Genomic DNA, 22,812 nt, shown 5'->3' with positions numbered 1-22,812 from the left:
AATCCAATCGAAAGTGAGAGTTCAAAACTTATGTTGTCTTATGTTCAGTCATGGGGTTAAGGAAGTTCTGAGTCATCATGATGCTGTAAAATTACAAACTCACTCCTCCCTTAAGTACCCTGGCTAACCCTCTTCTCTCTCTTCCTTCCCTTGCTTCCTGTCGCCAGTTTTCAGTGAGTGGCTGCAGTATCTTGTCTTTCATTTGGCAAATTAAGCAAGACTGGCATTTTTAGTCTTAGTGCTGACAGTGTTTGTCCTGCAGTCGGACTCTCTAAAGGTTAGTCATTAATCTCAGTACAAGGGCACATTGTATAAATCCAGCCTCAGTTTGTTTTATTGTCAGACTTTTGTAACCTTTCACCTGCTGTACCCACTTATTTATTCTCAGTCTGTTGGATTTCAGGTAACCCCATCCCCTCTACACTCTGAGAGAAGCGTTGTTAGTGGGGATGAATGGCCTCATTGATGGTTCCTTCAGGACTTGTCCTGCTTTACTGTTGCACACAAACACCTAACTGGGCTTCAGCACAGATCAGTACGACCTCAGGGGAAAAGGCAGCATTATTCTGTTCCCACTGGTGAAGCCTACTTCACATTAACAGCAGGCAGTAAACTTCACATCTCACTTCTTTCTGTCTGGGTGACATGATATCTGATGCTGGTTTGGTCTGTGACGTATAAAACCAATGTTTCTAACCAGTGCTGCACATGTCGTTAGGTTTTTGCAGTATATGAAGTGAGAATTTAAAAAACCTGCACTGTTTTGTTTTTGTAGCAAACCTCTTATTCGCACACTGCACATTTGCACTTGCGCTGTAGGGCAGCAGAGGTACACAGAAGTGCATACCAAACGTTTCAATGCCCACCTGTATTCATATCTGCAGAAACAAGTCTGGAATGCCTACAAAAACAAACAAACCAAAAAAAACCAAAGCAGTTTTGCTTAGAAATAAGATCCACTGGCACAACCTTCATCATGTCATTGTCAGATAATTCTACACAATCCAACAAACAATCTTGTGCCCTCCAATTCAGGTCCAGGAATCTTTTGAAGTGGATAAAACAGAAAAAAGAGAAATCTCTTCTTGCTGAAGGGATTTTTGGTTTCCAGGTACCTTAAACAAACTTGGAGCAATCCCTAAGATGGGTAGCTCTCACAGTAACTTCTCCAGGCAGCTTTAGGTCTTTATTACTCAAGGCCTTTGATGTGCACTAATATGTAGTAGTTTTGTTTTTTGTTTTTTTTTTCTAACTGATTTTTGTGTGTAGTACTGTTTGGTTGACAGAACATCCCACGGTACACTGGACATGTTATGGGAATCTCTCGGTAAGAGCATAGAAGATTCACCTTGAGCAGGTTTTTTTTGATTCATGTATAGTGAGCAGCTAAGTCTGGTTCTGGTTGCAGGATAGCGATTATTTTATTTGAGTGTTGACTCAGCGTCTAACCCTCTCCTGCTAGTAGAGCCAACTTGAAAGGCTAACTCTACTATCATGCTATTAGCTAATACAGCTGCCCAAATGCTTGTGGTGGCACTCGTGCTCCACATGTTTTTTGCTTTGGAAGTCTGTCGACATAAATAGACTTGTGGACTTGTGAATATAATTATTTGGCTCACAGGTGAGGTGTCATCTTGACCCCCTGCCAACCAACCAACATATTTGTTGCCTAAAATAAGCGTTTATGAGCGAGATACCGAAGGCAACAGTTGCTCCATGAGCTGGCCTCTTGTGTTTTAAAAATATGGTGTGGTCACTTGTGTCAGGAAATGAAAGGCACAGTATTCTTGTTTATTCTTGTTTACAAACATAGAATTAAAGTTATCTTGATGCCTGAACTATATACTATACTATACTATATATACATACTACTAATGAAGAAGGGGTAGTTTAAAAAACACCTTATTTTTTAGTTTCCTGTCAGGAAGTTTACACCCATATCACACTCTGAAGACACACAGCAGTAATGAGGTTGACTACAGCAATTAAGGCTAGTAACAGTCAAGACTGTTCGTATCATATACAAACAAAGTTTGTAATGGGCAACTGTTTTGCATGGACCAAATTATTCAAAGTTTGCTTAGCTTGCTGTTGGTCTACAGAGCATCACTGCTCAGAAAATGCCACATTTCCTGGAGAAATTGAAAGTAATGTATCTTAGTCTTGGTATGGTGCTAAAATGGGATCCAGTATGCAGAAAGAAACATTATACGTTGTCATAGGCTGTTCCCTCTCCAAGTGTAATTGAGAAGCTGGCCTATCCAAGCCAGATCTGGCCTCTGATGACCTTTCTGTCGCAAGTACATAAGGTAACCCACGGTCACGCAAGGCTATGTACAGTACAAAGAATTTAAAAAATACAGATTAACTTGCTTTAAAAAGCTGCTTCTTATTAGCTTCAGTTACCAAAGACTGAATTGCAAATATTACTCTCCTGATCTGCGACATCTTTCACTCAGTTTCTTTAGAAATGCTTTGAAGGCATTAAAAAAAGGGAACTTGGATTGTTGTGACATCATGTGTTTTGATCTGTTTTTCAAGTTATCAAATTGCAACTGTGCAACTATTTCAGTTTCTGTGAATAGAAAAATCAACGCATTGTGTAAGTATTCATTTACTCATGGGTATAATAAAGATTCACAGATCCAGTTCAGTTTTAAGACCCTGACTTTTGGTATCTGTCAGTGTTGGAATGAGATTTCAGCGTTAAATGAATGTACTGGATTTTAATTTATAAGCAAGAGGGAAGGAAATATGTACTTAAAAAGAGGCTAGTCTTCCAAGAACTCATTATGTTTAAGTGTAGTAAAACCTTCCCAACAAGTGTAAAGGAACATGGTGAGTGAGCGGCAGAAAGGAAGAGCAGCGTCTGTGGAGCTTTTCAACAGATGTCATCTTGACCACAGTTGGTGGTTAAGTCCATTGCAAACATGCATCACATTGCTGACCCTTTCCTTCTAGCTTCCTTTGTGATGTTTGCTCTCGGTCTAGCAATTAGTGTCACATTTTCCTGAAAATGATGAGGATCATAAATGAGCCTGATGGGACTATTTCATCAGCCTCAAATTGAAACATCCACAAGTTGGAGTGAAGAGGAAACTCTGGGTGGCGGGGGACACTTAAAATGCACACAGTGCAGTTTGGTTTGTCAGAAATAAAGGAAGATTGGGTGCAGTGTCATCACATTCCTCCTCAGCACAGGAAGGCAGTGGTGCAACTCATGTCAGGACCCCAGTGCTTAGCTTATCGCTGACTCAGTAGCAATTGATGGGACTTTTACCCCCTCCCCCGTTTTTTTTTGTTTTTTGTTTTTTGTTTTTTTTTGTCGTCTCCATTGTGAGTGGAACATTAAGTTTTGTGTTTTGGCTTTTTTCCCTTATGAAATTGCACTTAAGTGCAGCACATCAAAGGCTGACTTTGACTTGAGGTACAGTGCAAGTGCTTTCACAAGCATGTGAGAACTCTGCCTGGTGAGATCACTGAAAGTGGACTTGGGTAACAACTCCTTGAGCAACATGAAGACCTCACTGCTGTTGCCAGGCTTACTCTGTGGCCCCTGGATGACTTTTCTCTACATCCAGTTGGCTTTCTTGAAGGTCATAGTACATTAAAGGCCAGAGCCAAAGGATCTGAGCTACTGACATTTAGTTGGCCTAATCTGGACCTCCTAAATTGCACCAGTGGTAAGATAGTGTGTTAGGTAACATTAAGCTACTGGGCTGAGTGCTGAGTGAGTGAAGATTGGTGACGTGATGACAGAGAGGAATGTTTTCTAATGAATAAATACAAGTACACAGAGATACTCTGAAATTATTCCTGTGATGGTATTGTGTTTTCAAGTGTGTGTGTGAACCAAAGTCTACGACAGAAGATCCGACCAGGCATGCAGTGTAGACCAGCCAGCTTGGAGTAAAAGTTATTTTATGGCCATTAGGGTTCATGTTGAGGTCTCAGCTGTGTGTGTTTGGCAGCTCTGTAGTTGTTAATGTGAGGAGTCTGAAACCGTCAGAGCAGGCATGTAATGAGGAAGTAGAACTGTCTTGTTTGCTTTTCACCATTTAACAAGCCTGTCTCAGTAATCGCTTTTAAAATTGTCAGAAACTTTCCATACTGGGCTGAAAATCCACTGATGTTTTTGCAACATTGCTTCAATCCTTGAGGCCTAAATATTGAGAGAACTGAACTGTCTTGGTACATTATGACTCAGCGTAGAGTCCTACTGAGTTTCAGAAACTCCCATGTGTCTGCATAATGGCGCATGTGGAGGTCATGTCTAGCCATATAATATCTCAAAAGGTCACATTATTTTTATGCAGGTAAAACTGGATGGAGATGACCTCAGTGTCATCCCTTCCTTTTCAGGAATGGTGACACGTGCTCATTGCACAGACCACTTTTAGTATGAGTAGTAACATAATAGGTCTGTTAAACCCATACGATGAAATACACCGCGTGTTGGCACTCTGGAAAGTGCAGACCAACTGGCATGTGGTAAGCTCCATCTCAACCTACTGGTCTTCCTCCTGGGTGCTTGAATACTTGAAAAGGAACTGAATCATACTTGATATACACGTGACTCTGACACCAGCTCGCGTGTTTATTCATATGCTGGGTTCTCGCCAGGATTTGAAGCCCAGCTGGAACTTGACTACCTGCAGCAAAATCTTTTCCTATAAGCAATGACTCTACATATAAAGCATCCTGTATTTAAAAGGCAGTGGGCCCAATTATCTGCCATAAGTGTACTTCATAGGTAGGAAAACAATATTCAGCTTTATTTATGTAGCACCCAATCACAATAGCAGTCGCTTCCTAATTTCCTTAGGAATTAATGAAGTATTCTGATTCAAGGTGATTTATATTGTAAGATAGACCTTACAATAATACAGAGAAAACCCAAGCTATTAAACAACTTGTTTTGAGCTAGCACTTGGCGACAGTGGGAAGGAAAAACTTCTTTTTGTTTGCTTTCTCTCTTGATGGTAATTGTCGTAGGTCTGCTCCTTTCAATTTTATCAACTCCCTTAACCACAGGTTGTACTTGTTGGAGTAGCAAGGGTGAATTGCCACTAGCTGCCACTTTCCCATATGACAGCAGCAGCTCTTGGTACAGCTAATTAGGTTAGAGGAAACTAATGGCAACGTGAACACTGAAGTGAGTAGACTGACCCATAAATTGGTGCATCTTTACCCAGGGCCTTTTGTGAATCCCTAGCCCTGATTTATGGAAATGATCTAGCTCATAAGCTCCAAAATGACAAAACCCGACTTTTATAAAAACTACCAAGTTAAAATCTAGGAATAAAGTGTAGTGAAAGTAACAGTTAGGAGTGCATCATGGGCAGCAAGAAGAGCCAGCCCAGATATGCCTTATTCAGTCCCTCATAGGGTCTGAACTCTGACCTTATGCAGCCTTAGACAAGATTTAGTTCAATCTTGAGTCTAACCTGTGTGACCTTCTCTTCATGCTTCAAGTTGGAAATAAAGGCTGCAAAGAACTGCATAGATTGGTACTTGACTACTTTTTTTTTTTTTTAAATGTAATCTTGGGTGCAAGAAAAGATTCTGAAGTTGACGAAATGCCAACTATTGAAACTAATCAAATGGAAGGAAGGGAGAGACTGAAAGCTCAGTATAAAAGCCAAATGAACAAAAAAATGCAAAACAACCAGATTCAGGGCTTTAATACTCCAGTCTGCGGTCTAAGATTTGATTAACAATCAGAGCTGCAAGCAGTCACGTTTGTGTGTATGTGTTGTGATGAAAATGTGTTTAAAGTTCGAAATGACACAAGTCTGTGCTTTAAATTTGGCCGATGCAGTCTTTAGCCTAGTAACTTGCTTCCCTTCTGTTCAACACAGGCAGAGGTGATGGCTACACAAGTTTCAGCATGTGAGAGAAGAGAACAGTGAGAGCTAGCTGTGGGGATGTGCTGTGAGCGTGGGGCCGGGTTAACCAGTCACTCTACATCTGCAATGATTGGTAGAGCATGGTTGTTTACAACATGATCAAGGCTAAATGCTGTGTAGGAGAACTTCACTCCTGGCTGTTCATTTCTTACTGAAAGACTGGCTGGATGCTCTTGAAGTTTCCCAGAACAGTCCTCTTATTCAGTGCACTAAAAATTGGTTTTAGTGATTTGAGTGGGAGTTTCTCCATGACTCTGCTTTAAATAGCATCACTATAGAGCTATAGGGTCCCTTCAGTCTATTTTTGGTTAATAAAGGTGTGTTCTAAAGTCCATTTAAGGTAAAGCAAACCCAAACAGTAGCAGAGATGATGTCAGAGCCAGCTATAAATGGCTCCGTTGTGTGTGTGACCTAAATTGGAAAGGGGACATTTAGATGGTTGCATTCATAGAAGCAGATCAGGAATTTCCAGCTGTAAAAATGCCAAACAGTGAGTTTAACAGTAAACATGATGGCTATCTGGGTTGCAAGCTGCTTTGGAGCAGGTTTTGAGATGTGATTGAAGTGGACAGTAATTCTTTTGGGGCTGTTGGTTATGTTTTTTACACTCAGTTCACCAGATAGCTTCTGTGTTTAGCTTTCTCTGCCATGAAATGAACAAGTCTGAGAGGAGTGTTTCTCAAGAACTGAACACGAACAGGAATGGCACGGTTACCAGGCAATTGAGTTTCATCAGATGAGAAATAAGATAACAGCTTATGCAAGCTTCATAATTCCTGCTTGCTGTCTGTGCAAGTGGACATTAAGCACTTCATGTAGAAAGGCTAATTTACACCATGGAGCAAGGAATAGATTGAACTTCTCTTCCTAATTTCTGTGTGCACAACATAAACTAGGACTGTAGGGAGGCCAACAAAGAACAGACCAAAGCTAAAGTTCCACATTTAACTACTTGCGCCATCTTATCTTAGATGACATTAAAACAGAGTATGCCACTCCCTGGCCTTGTTCCTTGGTTTTTAAAACTTGGTCTTCACCAGTTGCTCAGTGGTCTTTCAGGTCTTAAATTTCGACATGACTAATGATTGCCAGCTGAGCTGTTGGCGTTTCATCAGACCCAATGGTGCCAATATCGGCAACTTTTATAATGCTGTGGAATTTTATATTGATGTGATAAAGTAATTCACCAGGTCACCAAATGCCAACATGTATGAAGACATTTGGTGTTTGCCTTTGTACCCAATTAAAACGATTAGAAGCAGTTGGCTGAGAGAGAATAAAAATGTTGGCAGGTGTTCTTGAATTGAGAACGTCAAATATGGGCTGGCTGTGGCTCAGGTGGTAGAGCAGATCAGCTACTGATCGGAAGGTTGGTGGTTCGATCCTTGGCTTCCCCAGTCTGCATGCCAAATATCCTTGGGCAAGATACTAACCCCGAGTTGCCCTCTGATGCGTTCATCGGAGTATGAATGTGTATGAATGTAGTTTACGTTGCACTTGAGTTTAGAAGTGCTTGTATGAGTGGGTGTGAATGGGTGAATGAGGCAGTTGTATAGAGCGCTTTGAGTACTCCGGGAGAGTAGAAATGCGCTATATAAGAATCAGTCCATTTACCATTTACCATATATCGGGGCTTCAAAAAAGTGGTGGTTTTGGCATGATGTCTCCTGATCTATCCATCTGTCCATTAGGCTGTCAGTCGACTGGCTTGCGAGTGCCTTGGCCTTAGAGTATTAATAATGGCCAATTTTCATTCTGAAGCTTCAGTTGTAGGTTTCTAGCATTATACACCCCTGTTGCATTTTTGTGTCTTACTGGCACAACTCAGCTAAGATATGTTATTAGTCACACCACCCCCTTTCCTCCTATGATGAGCAGGGTTTTTCCTGGCTGAGAAATGCACCTTTGGGGGATGACCCTGCATACACGTGTGGTTGCAGCATCCTTGGTGACTTTAAATTCCTTCTGAGGAAGACCAGATCCCCTGAGATTTGTCAGAATATTAATAGTAAAAGTTTTAAAAATAGTAAATGTCTTTGTATTAGTATGACCGGTCTAGTATTATAAAGACTGTACTTTGATAGATTCTGAGGAATTTTCTGTATCGCAATCACCTTGTTGCACATTCTTTCTGGATTTTAACACACTCCCTGCTCTTCGCTTCCTTCACAGGTACCGCTTGTACTCCCAGTTTGTGCTGCATCCTCTAGTCCTGTGAAGCTCCGCTGTCCTTCAGGAACGGCCTTAAACACAATTTCCATCGTCATCTCAGTTGTCGTGAGCAAATATGCCTCCAGCAGTTGGCGGGCCAGTAGGGTACACCCCTCCTGAGGGTGGCTGGGGTTGGGCGGTGGTGTTGGGGGCCTTCATCTCCATTGGCTTCTCCTACGCCTTCCCCAAATCCATCACTGTGTTCTTCAAAGACATCGAGGTCATCTTCAATGCCACACCGAGTCAAGTGTCCTGGATCTCTTCCATCATGCTGGCTGTCATGTATGCAGGAGGTGAGTGATCAGCTGTCAACATCAACAACTAAAACCCTGAAGTGTCCTTAAGAATTTTATTTTATTTTTTTTTAATTAGTTTGTTGTCAGGTGTTATACAAATGCACAAAGATGTTTGTTTTTAGACCATTTTATTGTGGCCACTAAACCAGAATTAAGCAGAAAACTGTTAACGCTTGCAGATAAGAAGCTGAAACTAAGGTTGTAATTAAAATTTTAGAATCAAAAACTTACTAAATTGATTATTGTTCAATCAATTATCACCTTAATTGATAGTCATGAGCATTAAATCCACATTTTGGACATTCCATCCATTTTTCCTTACAGAACCGCTCCTAATATAATGGTCGTGGTCAAAGATGTTAGAAGAATGACTTCTGTGGTAAACCCTGTCAGCCAAACTTACTGCACAGCTTCCGAAACACTGAGAACTTACTTTTAATAACTGGCAACAAGGAAAAGTCTTCCTGTATGCTTTAGTTATCTTTAGCTGTAGCTTCCTGAAGTGTTCCTCTAGGATTCTACACTAATGTACAACACATCTCCAGCACAGCACCCACACTGGTGTTGCAAAGACTGGATTGCTTTCTGTTTATAGAAACACGTCCTTGAATCAGGTGTAAATGTTATGTTTTTGTGTAAACAGCAGAAATGATGCTCATCAGATCTGATTTGAACTCACGTCCTGGAGCTCAGTTAAATCTTTCATTCTAGTTTAGAGTTGATCATTTTAAACATTTGATGTACTTCCTATTATCCTTTAATTTTGAGCCATTAACTCAATATGCATGCAAGATGACCTCAAAAAATGGGGCTTCCCCTTTCCCCCTTTTTATGCCATTCTACAGTTGGAACAAGTCATCATTTCAGCTACCAGGAAAAGTCTGTCACTACCTGACAGAAGAAAAAAACTGGAGTTGAGTTTTTAGTTTCCTGAAAGACTTCATATCTGATGGCAGGCAGACTGAGACAGTCAAGTCAATACGTCAAGTTGACTACAATTTGCAGTCAACATTTAATTACATAGTTTATTAAGATAGACCTACATGACTTGGCTCTAATAGGGCTTCATCTGGATGACCCTGTAGTGTCCTGGCTTAGCGGACGACCAGGGAATGCTGGCAGTGAAACAGAATTATTGGAGCGCTTTATTTTTATTTAATCTATCATTGTTGGTATAAACATTTAAACATTTATTGGAGCTTTCTCGGTTCTGCCTCTGTCGTTCGCCCAAAGTAAACATGCTATCCATCCTTCACCACTCAAACTCTGAGTCATTCACAGCTTGAATAGCCCTCACTGAACACTCAATGGGTGCCTAACAGTGGTTGCAGGGAAAAGAAAAAGGAAATCAAGCAGATGTTTGTTCTACTGTAACCCATTCAAAACCTAATGGAAAAAGAACACATTGTATTAATGACTAAATTCACTTCTCTCATAAGGGTTCATGCTGTGGTTTACTGGGTAAACATAGGGATTACAATGGGCAATACATAAGCTTAGTGTAAATAAAATGGACTCAACAGCACGTAATGCAAAAAAAATCTACGTGTATTTCGACATATCTGAAATTTCTCGTTGCAAAATTTTAACTGCCTCTTTCATGAGGCTGTGAAAGTGCACTTTTGAAATGGCAGTTTCAAAGGTGACACCCATATAGCTTTTTTAATACCGTCAATTTGAACGATTGACTCCTACATAAAGCCAGAATTTTCCACCTATAAAAATCTTCTGTGGGCTGTGTATTGGTGAAACTTCCACTTAAGCTGGAAAAAGCAGTAACATGCAAACGGAAGCACCCCATGCATCACGTGACCTCATTTGGGTTAGAAGTACGTGTTGATGACAATCGCTGGAGTTGGCGCTCTCCGCTAGATTGCCCAGATGTAATGTGGTGTTTGTTTATCATCTTGTTTGAGGTCTAATTCTGGCTGAGAGGCCAGAATTAGGCCACCAGTGACGCTAACTAGTAATAAGAAAAGAATGTTTAACTCTTCAGCTGCATTTCCTAAAGCTGACAAAAGTTCAGCTGGCATGTATGAGGCTCATCTGCACAAACTCACTACTTTATTTGAAAATAAACCCAGAAACACAGCTTTACTTGATATTAACATGAACATGCACTAACTATGGACACTGGCTAGATGTCTTGTTGGTCCGTTGGTAGCTAAACTCAACACTTTGTACAAAAATCAAGTTTGTGCTTGCTGAATAATCGGGGACCAAATCTGGTCATCAGAATAGTCATCTTTAGCTGCCTCTAAGCTGTGTATTCTTATAGCTCACTGCTGCTTGGAGAGATTTTGCTAATTGCATGTTTAGATAGATGTGTGTTTGAAATGAATGTGCCGCCCATACTGCTGAGCAGTTCTAGATTTGTTCTTGGCTGCAGAGGAATTACCTTGAATTTTACAAGTCTTTGTAAATCAGAAAAGATGGGCGGTACAGCAGTGTTATTTCTGGTAGTGTCTTCTGTCTCTTCTAGTTGGGCACCTCTGTCACTGCTGGGAATAGAGCTTTAAATTTAGGTAACCTGAAGTTGTCAGGACTAGAGGGTAGGGTAAGAACAATGTCCCATCAGGCCTGGCAGAAATTCAAGAGGGAAATCTGCAGAGCTGCTTTCTAGGACTTCCTCGACTGTCACTCATGTAAGAACACAAATGTCACATGTGATCAGAGATTGTCTGATCTTTAACCCACTAGGTCCAGGTTTACTACTACCAAGTCCTGCTGCATGCTCTGTCCAGGCATCTCCATCATTTAAAGCACTCAGAGTATTTCCAGTAGTCTAAATGCATCTTTAATGGGCTGTTTCCTGCTATCCTGTGAAAAATATCCTGACCCAATTCCCTTCAAGTTCATGTACAAACACGACTAAACTATGAGTCTGATCATTGGAAAGCAAGCTGTCCTTGGGCTTAATTACATATACATGGGATTGTTAAGACATATTTACAAAAAGACAGAAGTGATCGGTTTTCAGGTTGGGCTGGATTTTCAGATCGAATTTCTTTGCTTTTCTTCTGAAGACAAAGTCGAAGAGACAGATAAAGAAGGACCTAAGTGTATTCAGTCAGCACAGCCCCCACAGTCTCTGTGTTCGTTAGTACTTCAAATTTCAGAGCTGTGTGTCAGTCTGCAGTCTTTTTCTGCAGGTTAAGACTTTTATAAAACTACCGAGGGAGGAAATGATGGGAGGAGTGAAATTGCACAACAGGAGCCAGCTGGTGAAATGTATTCCCCCAAATATTGAAATGTTCCTACTTTCTTGCTTCACGATTCACAGATCACCAGTTCCTGGAGTCGTTGTACTAAATGAGAGAAGCTGAAAGACTGTAGGTTTAGGTTACCGCAACCATTTTACTCACCGACTGGTTAACACATGAGGCAAGGCACGTACGCAGACCGACTTCCACAAAAGGAGGGGAGGGGAAAAAAAAAAACACACCCCACACGAGTCATGCGCAACGTCACTGAAAGCTGAGTAACAGTGCGAACAAATAAATGCACAGGATGTTCTGTACGTAGGTAAGAGTGAGACAATCATAAAGGGAGACTATTTAACGCCCACAAACTTCCCTTTTAACCAGAAACCAAAAATGAGTCATGCATCATGTATTGAAATTAATACGACCAACATAAGTGATTCCCTCAAAGTTGTGTCATTTGGCAGTAGAAGGTAATATTTCAGCAGCCGGCCACAAGTTTAACCAAAATTGTTGGAATATTTGTGTTTAACAGGGAACAGGATCCAAGACTAACTTACTGTTTATGAAAATTGAAGATTTAGTGTATGTAATGTAATTTGTGTTCCAGCAAGTGTATAACTCAGGATCAGATGCATTAAAACAAAAGAATAGTCATTTTTTGCTTCGTTCCACAGCAGATCGGTTTAACATGGTGTAAAAGGAGCAGCTGTATTAAAGCATTAGGCGTGATGCAGGTGAGTTTCACTTGCATTCTGCCCTACTGCTTTCAAAGTCAAACCATGTGCTGCATAAAAAGGTCACAGCTGCTGACAGAATGATGGCAAAAGGCCAGGCATTGCCTGGCGCTGATCGAAACAGGTTTGTTTTGTATTAAACTGTCTGACGTAACCACGGGTACCCACAGGTGTCACCACGATAACCAGCCTTTAAGGTTGACACTTAATTATTTAGTGTTTTTTCCGGCTTAGATTTGACCTTTTGGTATTACACATGCAAAAAACAGTCAGTCCATGTACAACAAGGGGCAATTAATTCAGAGACGGGAAACTCTGAATGCAATTACAGGTCATTCTTCAGCTCTGGTTAAACATCTTTGGGTTTACTTGATGTACTGTTGGTGCATTTTAAACATACCAACAACAAAGTAGTACAAATGGCTTCATATCTTTGAGAATCTTCTCACGAGGATCATTATTTGACCCAGAAACTGCCACTTAACCCCTGACTCCCTCACTAGTTTGTATGTTACACCAGTAGAGCTGTTTTTGGTCGTAGACCCCACTCAAATTAATTTGTCAGACTTCTACACTGTAGGGTACTTAAGAGGTCATGTGGTCACTGAGCTGGACTGTCCTCTCTCAGCGAATGACACTATAGGTTTTTCATTAAACCTCTTATTGGGGTATAATTTTAATTGAAACTTGTCTCTAGCAGTTATATGAATAAGACTAGGGCTGTGCGATATGACCAAAATCTCATATCCCGATATAAGAATTCTATCGTCCCAACTAGAAAGCGAAAATTTCAGAAGAAATTTTATGTGTGCCTATGCCGCTGCTAATCACTGTAGTTTGCCATTCATACAGCTACAGAGAGCAAAACTCAGCAGAGCAGCCATTCTCCACCATGAATTATGATAAAAACAAACACCGCTCGCGCCTCACAGATGACAGCTTACAGTTTTGGGTAAAGATGAAGTGACTTTGTACAGCCCCGATTTGCAGACGCTGTGCACACAGGTTCATGAGCAGAAGTCCCCATTGTAGCACGGCAGACCCGACAATGTTTGCATGAACACGCTTTGAAGCATTACGTTATGGACCACTTTTCACACATGGTTGGTGTACCCACACAGGCAGCTGTAGCTTTTCAACTCATAGCCCAACACACACCCAAAAACAGCCAAGAGAGCACAGACTTTACACCCGTGGGTCCACCTCCCCTGCAGCGGCACTGCAGACCACGCCCGACACACACACATCAAACACATAAAATAAATATATATGCACTTTTGCATTCACTTTTTGTTTTTGTTATTTTTACACAGTGTTCTGAATGATGAACAATGGTCTACAGCCAACCTTGTGTATTATTATACAAACTTTGGTTGTAAGATTCGGATAAGCATTTAATAAAAGCTAAATATTTTATATGAGAGTAAGAAAGAAAAGTATATCTTTATGTCCACCTTTCTCTGTTAATGCCCTACCTGGCCCCTGGCAAAAGCTTTGCTAGATCCGCCCCTGCACAGTTACCAGCTGTCAGCTACACAAAAAAAGGAGCTTGGTGTTTACAGGAGTGCAGAATTATTAGGCAAATGAGTATTTTGTCCACATCATCCTCTTCATGCATGTTGTCTTACTCCAAGCTGTATAGGCTCGAAAGCCTACTACCAATTAAGCATATTAGTTGATGTGCATCTCTGTAATGAGAAGGGTGTGGTCTAATGACATCAACACCCTATATCAGGTGTGCATAATTATTAGGCAACTTCCTTTCCTTTGGCAAATGGGTCAAAAGAAGGACTTGACAGGCTCAGAAAAGTCAAAAATAGTGAGATATCTTGCAGAGGGATGCAGCAGTCTTAAAATTGCAAAGCTTCTGAAGCGTGATCATCGAACAATCAAGCGTTTCATTCAAAATAGTCAACAGGGTCGCAAGAAGCGTGTGGAAAACCAAGGCGCAAAATAACTGCCCATGAACTGAGAAAAGTCAACATGCAGCTGCCAAGATGCCACTTGCCACCAGTTTGGCCATATTTCAGAGCTGCAACATCACTGAGTGCCCAAAAGCACAAGGTGTGCAATACTCAGAGACATGGCCAAGGTAAGAAAGGCTGAAAGACGACCACCACTGAACAAGACACACAAGCTGAAACGTCAAGACTGGGCCAAGAAATATCTGAAGACTGATTTTTCTAAGGTTTTATGGACTGATGAAATGAGAGTGAGTCTTGATGGGCCAGATGGATGGGCCCGTGGCTGGATTGGTAAAGGGCAGAGAGCTCCAGTCCCACTCAGATGCCAGCAAGGTGGAGGTGGAGTACTGGTTTGGGCTGGTATCATCAAAGATGAGCTTGTGGGGCCTTTTCGGGTTGAGGATGGAGTCAAGCTCAACTCACAGTGCTACTGCCAGTTTCTGGAAGACACCTTCTTCAAGCAGTGGTACAGGAAGAAGTCTGCATCCTTCAAGAAAAACATGATTTTCATGCAGGACAATGCTCCATCACGCGCGTCCAAGTACTCCACAGCGTGGCTGGCAAGAAAGGGTATAAAAGAAGAAAAACTAATGACATGGCCTCCTTGTTCACCTGATCTGAACCCATTGAGAACCTGTGGTCCATCATCAAATGTGAGATTTACAAGGAGGGAAAACAATACACCTCTCTGAACAGTGTCTGGGAGGCTGTGGTTGCTGCTGCACGCAATGTTGATGGTGAACAGATCAAAACACTGACAGAATCCATGGATGGCAGGCTTTTGAGTGTCCTTGCAAAGAAAGGTGGCTATATTGGTCGCTGATTTGCTTTGGTTTTGTTTTTGAATGTCAGAAATGTATATTTGTGAATGTGGAGATGTTATATTGGTTTCACTGGTAAAATAAATAATTGAAATGGGTATATATTTGTTTTTGTTAAGTTGCCTAATAATTATGCACAGTAATAGTCACCTGCACACAGATATCCCCTAAAATAGCTAAAACTAAAACTACTTCCAAAAACTTTCAGCTTTGATATTAATGAGTTTTTGGGTTCATTTAGAACATGGTTGTTGTTCAATAATAAAATTATTCCTCAAAAATACAACTTGCCTAATAATTCTGCACTCCCTGTATTTGTCTGTCAAAAATAGTTCATAACTTCCCTTCAACTCATTCATGTCACCTAAAGAGTAAACCTGTTTCTCCATCACCAGTTCAGCTCTGATGATTCAGTAAGGACATCTGCCGTTTTACAGCTGTAGCTCCAGCAAACATCAGCTGATACCAGAAATTAAAAGCAAATGAATTCTAACAACAGCTGATCAAGCTTAAACGTGCTGCTGTTGTTTTTGCGCGATAAACAAACAAGAGAGAAACGCCGATCATTGATCAGTTTCATGACTGAAGTTTCAACAGGCGAGAGAATGACAGGGAGGCTGTCATAAAGTTCAACATGCGCACACAGCTGTATAGAAACTCCGTCGTGCTAGCTAGAACGCAGTACGAGTTATTGTAAGTGATTGAAAAAGTCAGCACAACGAAAATAAACTACACCTAAACTCGGTTTATATCTGACCGAAATAGAGTGCAGTTCATAACTCTTACCTGAAATTCAGTTCACCTCACGCCCTGCCTTCGCTTTCCCTGATCCATGATTGACCACCGCGTTAGCAATCGCCTGCCCGGCCTCGTATGTCTCGTTGGCGGCATGTCCTTTCTGTCACACACCGTGGATAGCTGCCCTCTGTTGTAGCTCCACCACCAAACAACTCAGTTATTTTTTCCACATCGACCAGCATCATCGGCCCATATAAACGAAAAATAAGTCCAGCTAAGACACAGACCCTTGCTGAGCGATCGGGCGATTAAACAAATTTTAGCCACCTCACTATCAGCCAAGCCTGGGTGGTTTTTCACGAAGGGTCGCTAGCTGCGCTAGCTAGCTAGCTTAGCGGCGCTAGCTAGCTAGCCAGCCGGCTATCAGCAACACGAAGAGAACTGTTGCTAAATAAACTACACCTAAACTCGGTTTATATCTGACCCAAATAGAGTGCAGGTCATAACTTCTTACCTGAAATTCAGTTCACCTCACGCTCCTGCCTTCGCTTTCCCTGATCCACGATTGACCTCCGTGTTAGCAAACACCGGTCGCCTGCCTCGTATGTCTCATTCGCGGCATGTCCTTTCTGTCATACACCGGTGGATAGCTGCCCACTGTTGTAGCTCCGCGTTATAGCACCACCAAACAACTCAGTTATTTTTTCCACATCCAGCTGTAACTCCGATTCTATGCGGGCATTTGCGAGAGACCGGGGAGGTGAAACGACAGACAGAGTCCCCTCGCTATCCATTTGCAGCCAAGTGCGGCAGCTAGCTAGGTAGCCGGCTAGCTGTCAGGCAGGACCGACGTAGTCAGAGCACTGTCGCTAAATATGGGATGTCTTGATAAAACAAGCAGATATTTGAAGTTTACACACCTACATTCTCGCCTGAAATAATCTTAAAAGCTTATTTTGTGACCTAGAAACACGAATAAAAGACATATAAAACGAAGTGGTGGCCGCCATTGTTCACTCTGTAGAGGCGTGCTATGAATTGTGGGATATTGAGTTTTCCACCAAGCATTACCGTAACTTTTGAATGATTTATGCAACCTTAAAAATTCCAAGGGCTCCTGAAAGCAGCGAGCGCTGCCAGCGCACCGCTGAAATTGTCATCATTACGGTAATCCAAATAAGGGTACACAGGCTGTACCACTCCCGGCATACCACTAGAGAGAGCCAAGACACCACAAATGAAGTCTGTTTATTTGGCGCCAAAAGATGAATTGGCCTAAATTTGCACTAAAATATTAATATTTAAAAACTATAAAAGTTATAAACACCAAAAGTCATAACATAATAGTCCAGCTCCAGCCGCACAAAATGATCTAACATATGTAACCCTAATGTCAAAACTGTTTGGCAGAGGAGCTGGAAAATTTTCACTAAAATATTAATATTTAAAAACTATAAAATTCATAAACACCAAAAGTCATAGCACACCATTCCAGATCCGCCGCACAAAATGAGGTAACATATATGAAGCTTGTCTCAAAACTGCGAGGCGAGATTCGCTGCAAAATTTCAGGCGGAAACTGGAGAATAATAATAATAACTAGAAAGGAAAATTTCAGAAGAAATTTTATGTGTGCCTATGCCGCTGCTAATCAGTGTAGTTTGCCATTCATACGGCTACAGAGAGCAAAACTCAGCAGAGCAGCCATTCTCCACCATGAATTATGATAAAACAAACACCGCTCGCGCCTCACAGATGACAGCTTACAGTTTTGGGTAAAGATGAGGTGACTTCAGACAGCCCCGATTTGCAGACGCTGTGCACAGAGGTTCATGAGCAGAAGTCCCATTGTATCACGGCAGACCCCGACAATGTTTGCATGAACATGCTTTGAAGCATTACGTTATGGACCACTTTTCACACATGGTTGGTGTACCCACACAGGCAGGCGTAGCTTTTCAACTCATAGTCCAACACACACCCAAAAAGCTAAGAGAGCACAGACTTTACACCCGTGGGTCCACCTCCCCTGCAGCGGCACTGCAGACCACGCCCGACACACACATCAAACACATAAAATAAATATGTATGCACTTTCGCATTCACTTTTTGTTTTTTGTTATTTTTACACAGTGTTCTGAATGATGAACAATGGTCTACAGCCAATCTTGTGTATTATTATACAAACTTTGGTTGTAAGATTCGGATAAGCATTTAATAAATGCTAAATATTTTATATGAGAGTAAGAAAGAAAAGTATATCTTTATGTCCACCTTTCTCTGTTAATGCCCTACCTGGCCCCCTGGCAAAAGCTTTGCTAGATCCGCCCCTGCACAGTTACCAGCTGTCAGCTACACAAAAAAAGGAGCTTGGTGTTTGTCTCTCAGAAACAGTTCATAACTTCCCTTCAACTCATTAATGTCACCTAAGGGTAAACGTGTTTCTCCATCACCTGTTCAGCTCTGATGATTCAGTAAGGATATCTGGTTTGGAACAGCCGTTTTTACAGCTGTGGCTGCAAACACCAGCTGATACTAGAAATTAAAAGCAAATGAATTCTAACAACAGCTGATCAAGCTTAAACGTGCTGCTGTTGTTTAGCGCGATAAACAAACAAGAGAGAAAAGCCGATCATTGATCAGTTTCATGACTGAAGTTTCAACAGGCGAGAGAATGACAGGGGAGGCTTCGTAACGACAGAATAAATCGTAATATTTTCTCTGAATGTGGCACGATTCCGTTTGTACGGCAACTCTACTGAACTAACCATTATGAATAAAATAAAGTCCAACGTCAGTAACTTAGCGCACACAGCTGTATATAAACTCCCGTCGTGCTAGCTAGCACGCAGTACGATTGTAAAAAGTCAGCACAACGAAAATAAACTACACCTAAACTCTGTTTATATCTGACCCAAATAGAGTGCAGTTCATAACTTCTTACCTGAAATTCAGTTCACCTCACGCTCCTGCCTTCGCTTTCCCTGATCCATGATTGACCACCGCGTTAGCAATCGCCTGCCCGGCCTCATATGTCTCGTTGGCGGCATGTCCTTTCTGTCACACACCGGTGGATAGCTGCCCTCTGTTGTAGCTCCACCACCAAACAACTCAGTTATTTTTTCCACATCGACCAGCATCATCGGCCCATATAAACGGAAAATAAGTCCAGCTAAGACACAGACCCTTGCCGAGCGATCGGGCGATTAAACAAATTTTAGCCACCTCACTATAAGCCAAGCCTGGGTGGTTTTTCACGAAGGGTCGCTAGCCGCGCTAGCTAGCTAAGCTAGCGGCGCTAGCTAACTAACCAGCCGGCTATCAGCAACACGTAAGAGAACTGTTGCTAAATAAACTACACCTAAACTCGGTTTATATCTGACCCAAATAGAGTGCAGGTCATAACTTCTTACCTGAAATTCAGTTCACCTCACGCTCCTGCCTTCGCTTTCCCTGATCCACGATTGACCTCCGCGTTAGCAAACACCGGACGATCGGCGGTAGCCTCACCGCCTTTGTATGTCTCGCTCGCGGCATGTCCTTTCTGTCACACACCGTGGATAGCTGCCCTCTGTTGTAGCTCCACCACCAAACAACTCAGTTATTTTTCCACATCGACCAGCATCATCGGCCCATATAAACGAAAAATAAGTCCAGCTAAGACACAGACCCTTGCCGAGCGATCGGGCGATTAAACAAATTTTAGCCACCTCACTATCAGCCAAGCCTGGGTGGTTTTCACGAAGGGTCGCTAGTCGCGCTTAGCTAGCTAAGCTTAGCGCGCTAGCTAGCTAGCCAGCCGGCTATCAGCAACACGTAAGAGAACTGTTGCTAAATAAACTACACCTAAACTCGGTTTATATCTGACCCAAATAGAGTGCAGGTCATAACTTCTTACCTGAAATTCAGTTCACCTCACGCCCTGCCTTCGCTTTCCCTGATCCACGATTGACCTCCAGGTTAGCAAACACCGGACGATCGGCGGTAGCCTCACCGCCTTTGTATGTCTCGTTCGCGGCATGTCCTTTCTGTCACACACCGGTGGATAGCTGCCCTCTGTTGTAGCTCCACCACCAAACAACTCAGTTATTTTTTCCACATCGACCAGCATTATCGGCCCATATAAACGAAAAATAAGTCCAGCTAAGACACAGACCCCGATCGGGCGATTAAACAAATTTTAGCCACCTCACTATCAGCCAAGCCTGGGTGGTTTTTCACGAAGGCGCTAGCTAGCTAAGCTAGCGGCGCTAGCTAGCTAGCCGCTATCAGCAACACTTAAGAGAATTGTCGCTAATATGGGATGTCTTGATAAAACGAGCAGATATTTGAAGTTTACACACCTACATTCTCGCCTGAAAATATCTTAAAAGTGTATTTTGTGACCTAGAAACACGAATAAAAGACATATAAAACTAAGTGGTGTCCGCCATTGTTTAACTCGGCAGAGGGTGCTATGAATTATGGGATATGGAGTTTTGTAACAAGCATACAGATTTTCAGCCGTACTACTCCCGGTATACCACTAGAGAGAGCCAACCCACCACAAATAAAGTCTGTTTCTATGGAAATTGGCCTAAATTTGCACTAAAATCTAAATATTTCAAAAACTATAAAAGTCATAAACACCAAAAGTGTATACCATACTAGTCCAGCTCCAGCCGCACAAAATGATCTAACATATGTAACCCTATTTTCAAAACTGTTTGGCAGAGAAGCGGGAAAATTTTCACTAAAATATTAATATTTAAAAACTATAATAGTTATAAACACCAAAAGTCATAGCACACCATTCCTGATCCAGCCGCACAAAATGAGGTAACATATATGAAGCTTGTCTCAAAACTGCGGGTGAGTTTCGCTGCAAAATTTCAGGCGGAAACTGAAGAATAATAATAATAATAATAAATCCGACGAATAGTAATATGTGTGCCTCTTGTCATAGGCACACATAATAAATCCGAGGAATAGTAATATGTGTGCCTCTTGTCATAGGCACACATAATAACGATATAAATCACAAAAATGTAACATTTTCTGTAAATTATGTGAATCTCGGGCAGCTCGACTTGCGGGAAGTGTTTCCAGCTGCGCGTCATGTAGCTGGAGCTTTGAGTATTTATTACACGGCGTGCTGCGGGGAAAAGCCTGTTCTAACGTTTGAGTCTAAGGTTTGTTTTTTAGCACCTGGCGGCTCTTGTTTTGCTTCTCATCCGTAAATAATCTGCTCTTTCACGTGATTGAGTTTATTTTGAAAAGTCTCAACAGGATCTTGAGCTTTATTGTGAAGGGTTTATGTGGAACATAAACAAGCGGACACGCGATGGTGTTACCGTCGTTGTTGCTAACCGCAACGCATAAAAACAAGTGCTTGTCCGTCCGTAGTGTGGTTATATTAAATATAAGAGAGAGAGAGAAATTACGAAATTAATATAGCCACTACAGTGACCATCAAAACGATGAAAAAATATTGCCGTAAACAGTTTATTTTGTGACACCACGAAACAAACGATAGCGTAAAATGAAACCATAGACGTTTTTATATCGTCATCCGATATATATCGTTATATCGAACAGCAATAAATAAGACCATGTAAAATAAGTGGGTTGAACTTGGCACCCTGCTAACACTGAAATCTGATCTATCTCGGTTTGTTTTAAAAGGGTCAGTTTTTACCCAAACTCACGGTTTTGGTTCGTACAGCCGAAAGGAACCGTGATTGAAGGTCCCAGACGAGATGAATGTGACTTTCCCGGTCGAGAGTGAAGAGGGGTTTTTTTGTTTGTTTTTGGTTTTGGTTTTGTTTTGTTTTTAAATCTTTTGTAAAACTTTCCTTATTTCCCTTGTCAGGAATAAAGATTTCAGAGGGCCATGATTAGTCTTACTCATGAAAACAGTCCTAATAACCCCTGGTGTTCACACTCACTATGTGATGCTTTGAGGGCATTTTTAGTGTGAAGGCCAAATAGACTTAGTCAAAACATCTTTAATCATAGCTGTGAAATAATCTTTCCTGACATTGAACCCGTCTAATGTGTGTGGGGGTTTGTTTTTGTTTTGTTTTTTTCTTCCCAGAAACCACACGAAGTACCCTCTTTGTAAATGCAGTAAACAGATTTGCATTGATTTAGCAGTAGCTTTGGGAGATTTAGCTGTTTGAGCAATTTCAATAGCCCTGTGTACACCAGCTGTTTACATCTGATTGACTCAGTCTAAATGGGATCCTATTCTTTTGTTGAATATTTAAAAGTTTAACCCACATCTTTCCCAAAGTTTGTACTTTCTCATACACGATTTCTTTTGCCTGCCACTTTAATTTTATGCTCTACTTTCTTTAAAGGGTAGTTAAGAAAGCACAAAAGTTGTCTTTCTGGGAGGAACTGTTATAAGTGGCGATGTGCACGATGAGTTCTTGTTGTAAACAGGATGCAGTTCGTTGTTTTTCAACTGGAACTGTTAGTGAGGTTACAGACCTCATATGTATTAAACGATATGAAATGCTTCAGATAAAAATGAGTGATGCAAATGAAAATTTTAGAGGATAAAGGGAAATCAAACACAATGCTTACAGAGCCTTACTTTTCATGTTCCCATTCTGTATCAGTATTCTTTCATAAAGAATTTCTATTCATATTTCTATGAAGGAGAAGCGCTCTTTGTAGAGCTGTTGAATTGGGTCCCTTTAAAGAAAGCCATCTGATTTTTATAAAAACAAAATGCATACAGGAAATGTTTGCATTAAATTGTAAAAAAAAATTGCTATATTTTTGAGTCATAGTTGTGTAATAAATAAAATGACATCCACGGTGCTGTTGTTTGTGCGGCAGGCTGTCTTGAATCGGCGGCCTCCACAGCTTTGGGAAGATAGATATGTTTGTCTGATCTTCACCCTCTTTTCTACTGGAAAAAACCTGTTTCCAATTATCACTCCA

The 22,812-nt window shown here is 41.4% G+C and overlaps 1 protein-coding gene across 1 annotated transcript in view; it reads left to right on the top strand.

The window, feature by feature from the left end:
* Positions 1–22,812, top strand: part of LOC116309182 (monocarboxylate transporter 1-like) — a 36,234-nt gene that overhangs the window by 6,086 nt on the left and 7,336 nt on the right. The window contains exon 2 of the mRNA XM_031725728.2: positions 8,082–8,413. Within this exon, the coding sequence (XP_031581588.1) occupies positions 8,197–8,413 (217 nt within the window). The 5' untranslated portion in view covers positions 8,082–8,196. The remainder of the gene's footprint in view (positions 1–8,081; positions 8,414–22,812) is intronic.

The sequence above is a fragment of the Oreochromis aureus genome, linkage group 20, assembly GCF_013358895.1.
Source record: "Oreochromis aureus strain Israel breed Guangdong linkage group 20, ZZ_aureus, whole genome shotgun sequence".
NCBI classification, from domain to species: domain Eukaryota; kingdom Metazoa; phylum Chordata; class Actinopteri; order Cichliformes; family Cichlidae; genus Oreochromis; species Oreochromis aureus.
Note: the sequence above shows the minus strand (reverse complement) of the source record. Positions and strands in the feature narration are given on the sequence as shown.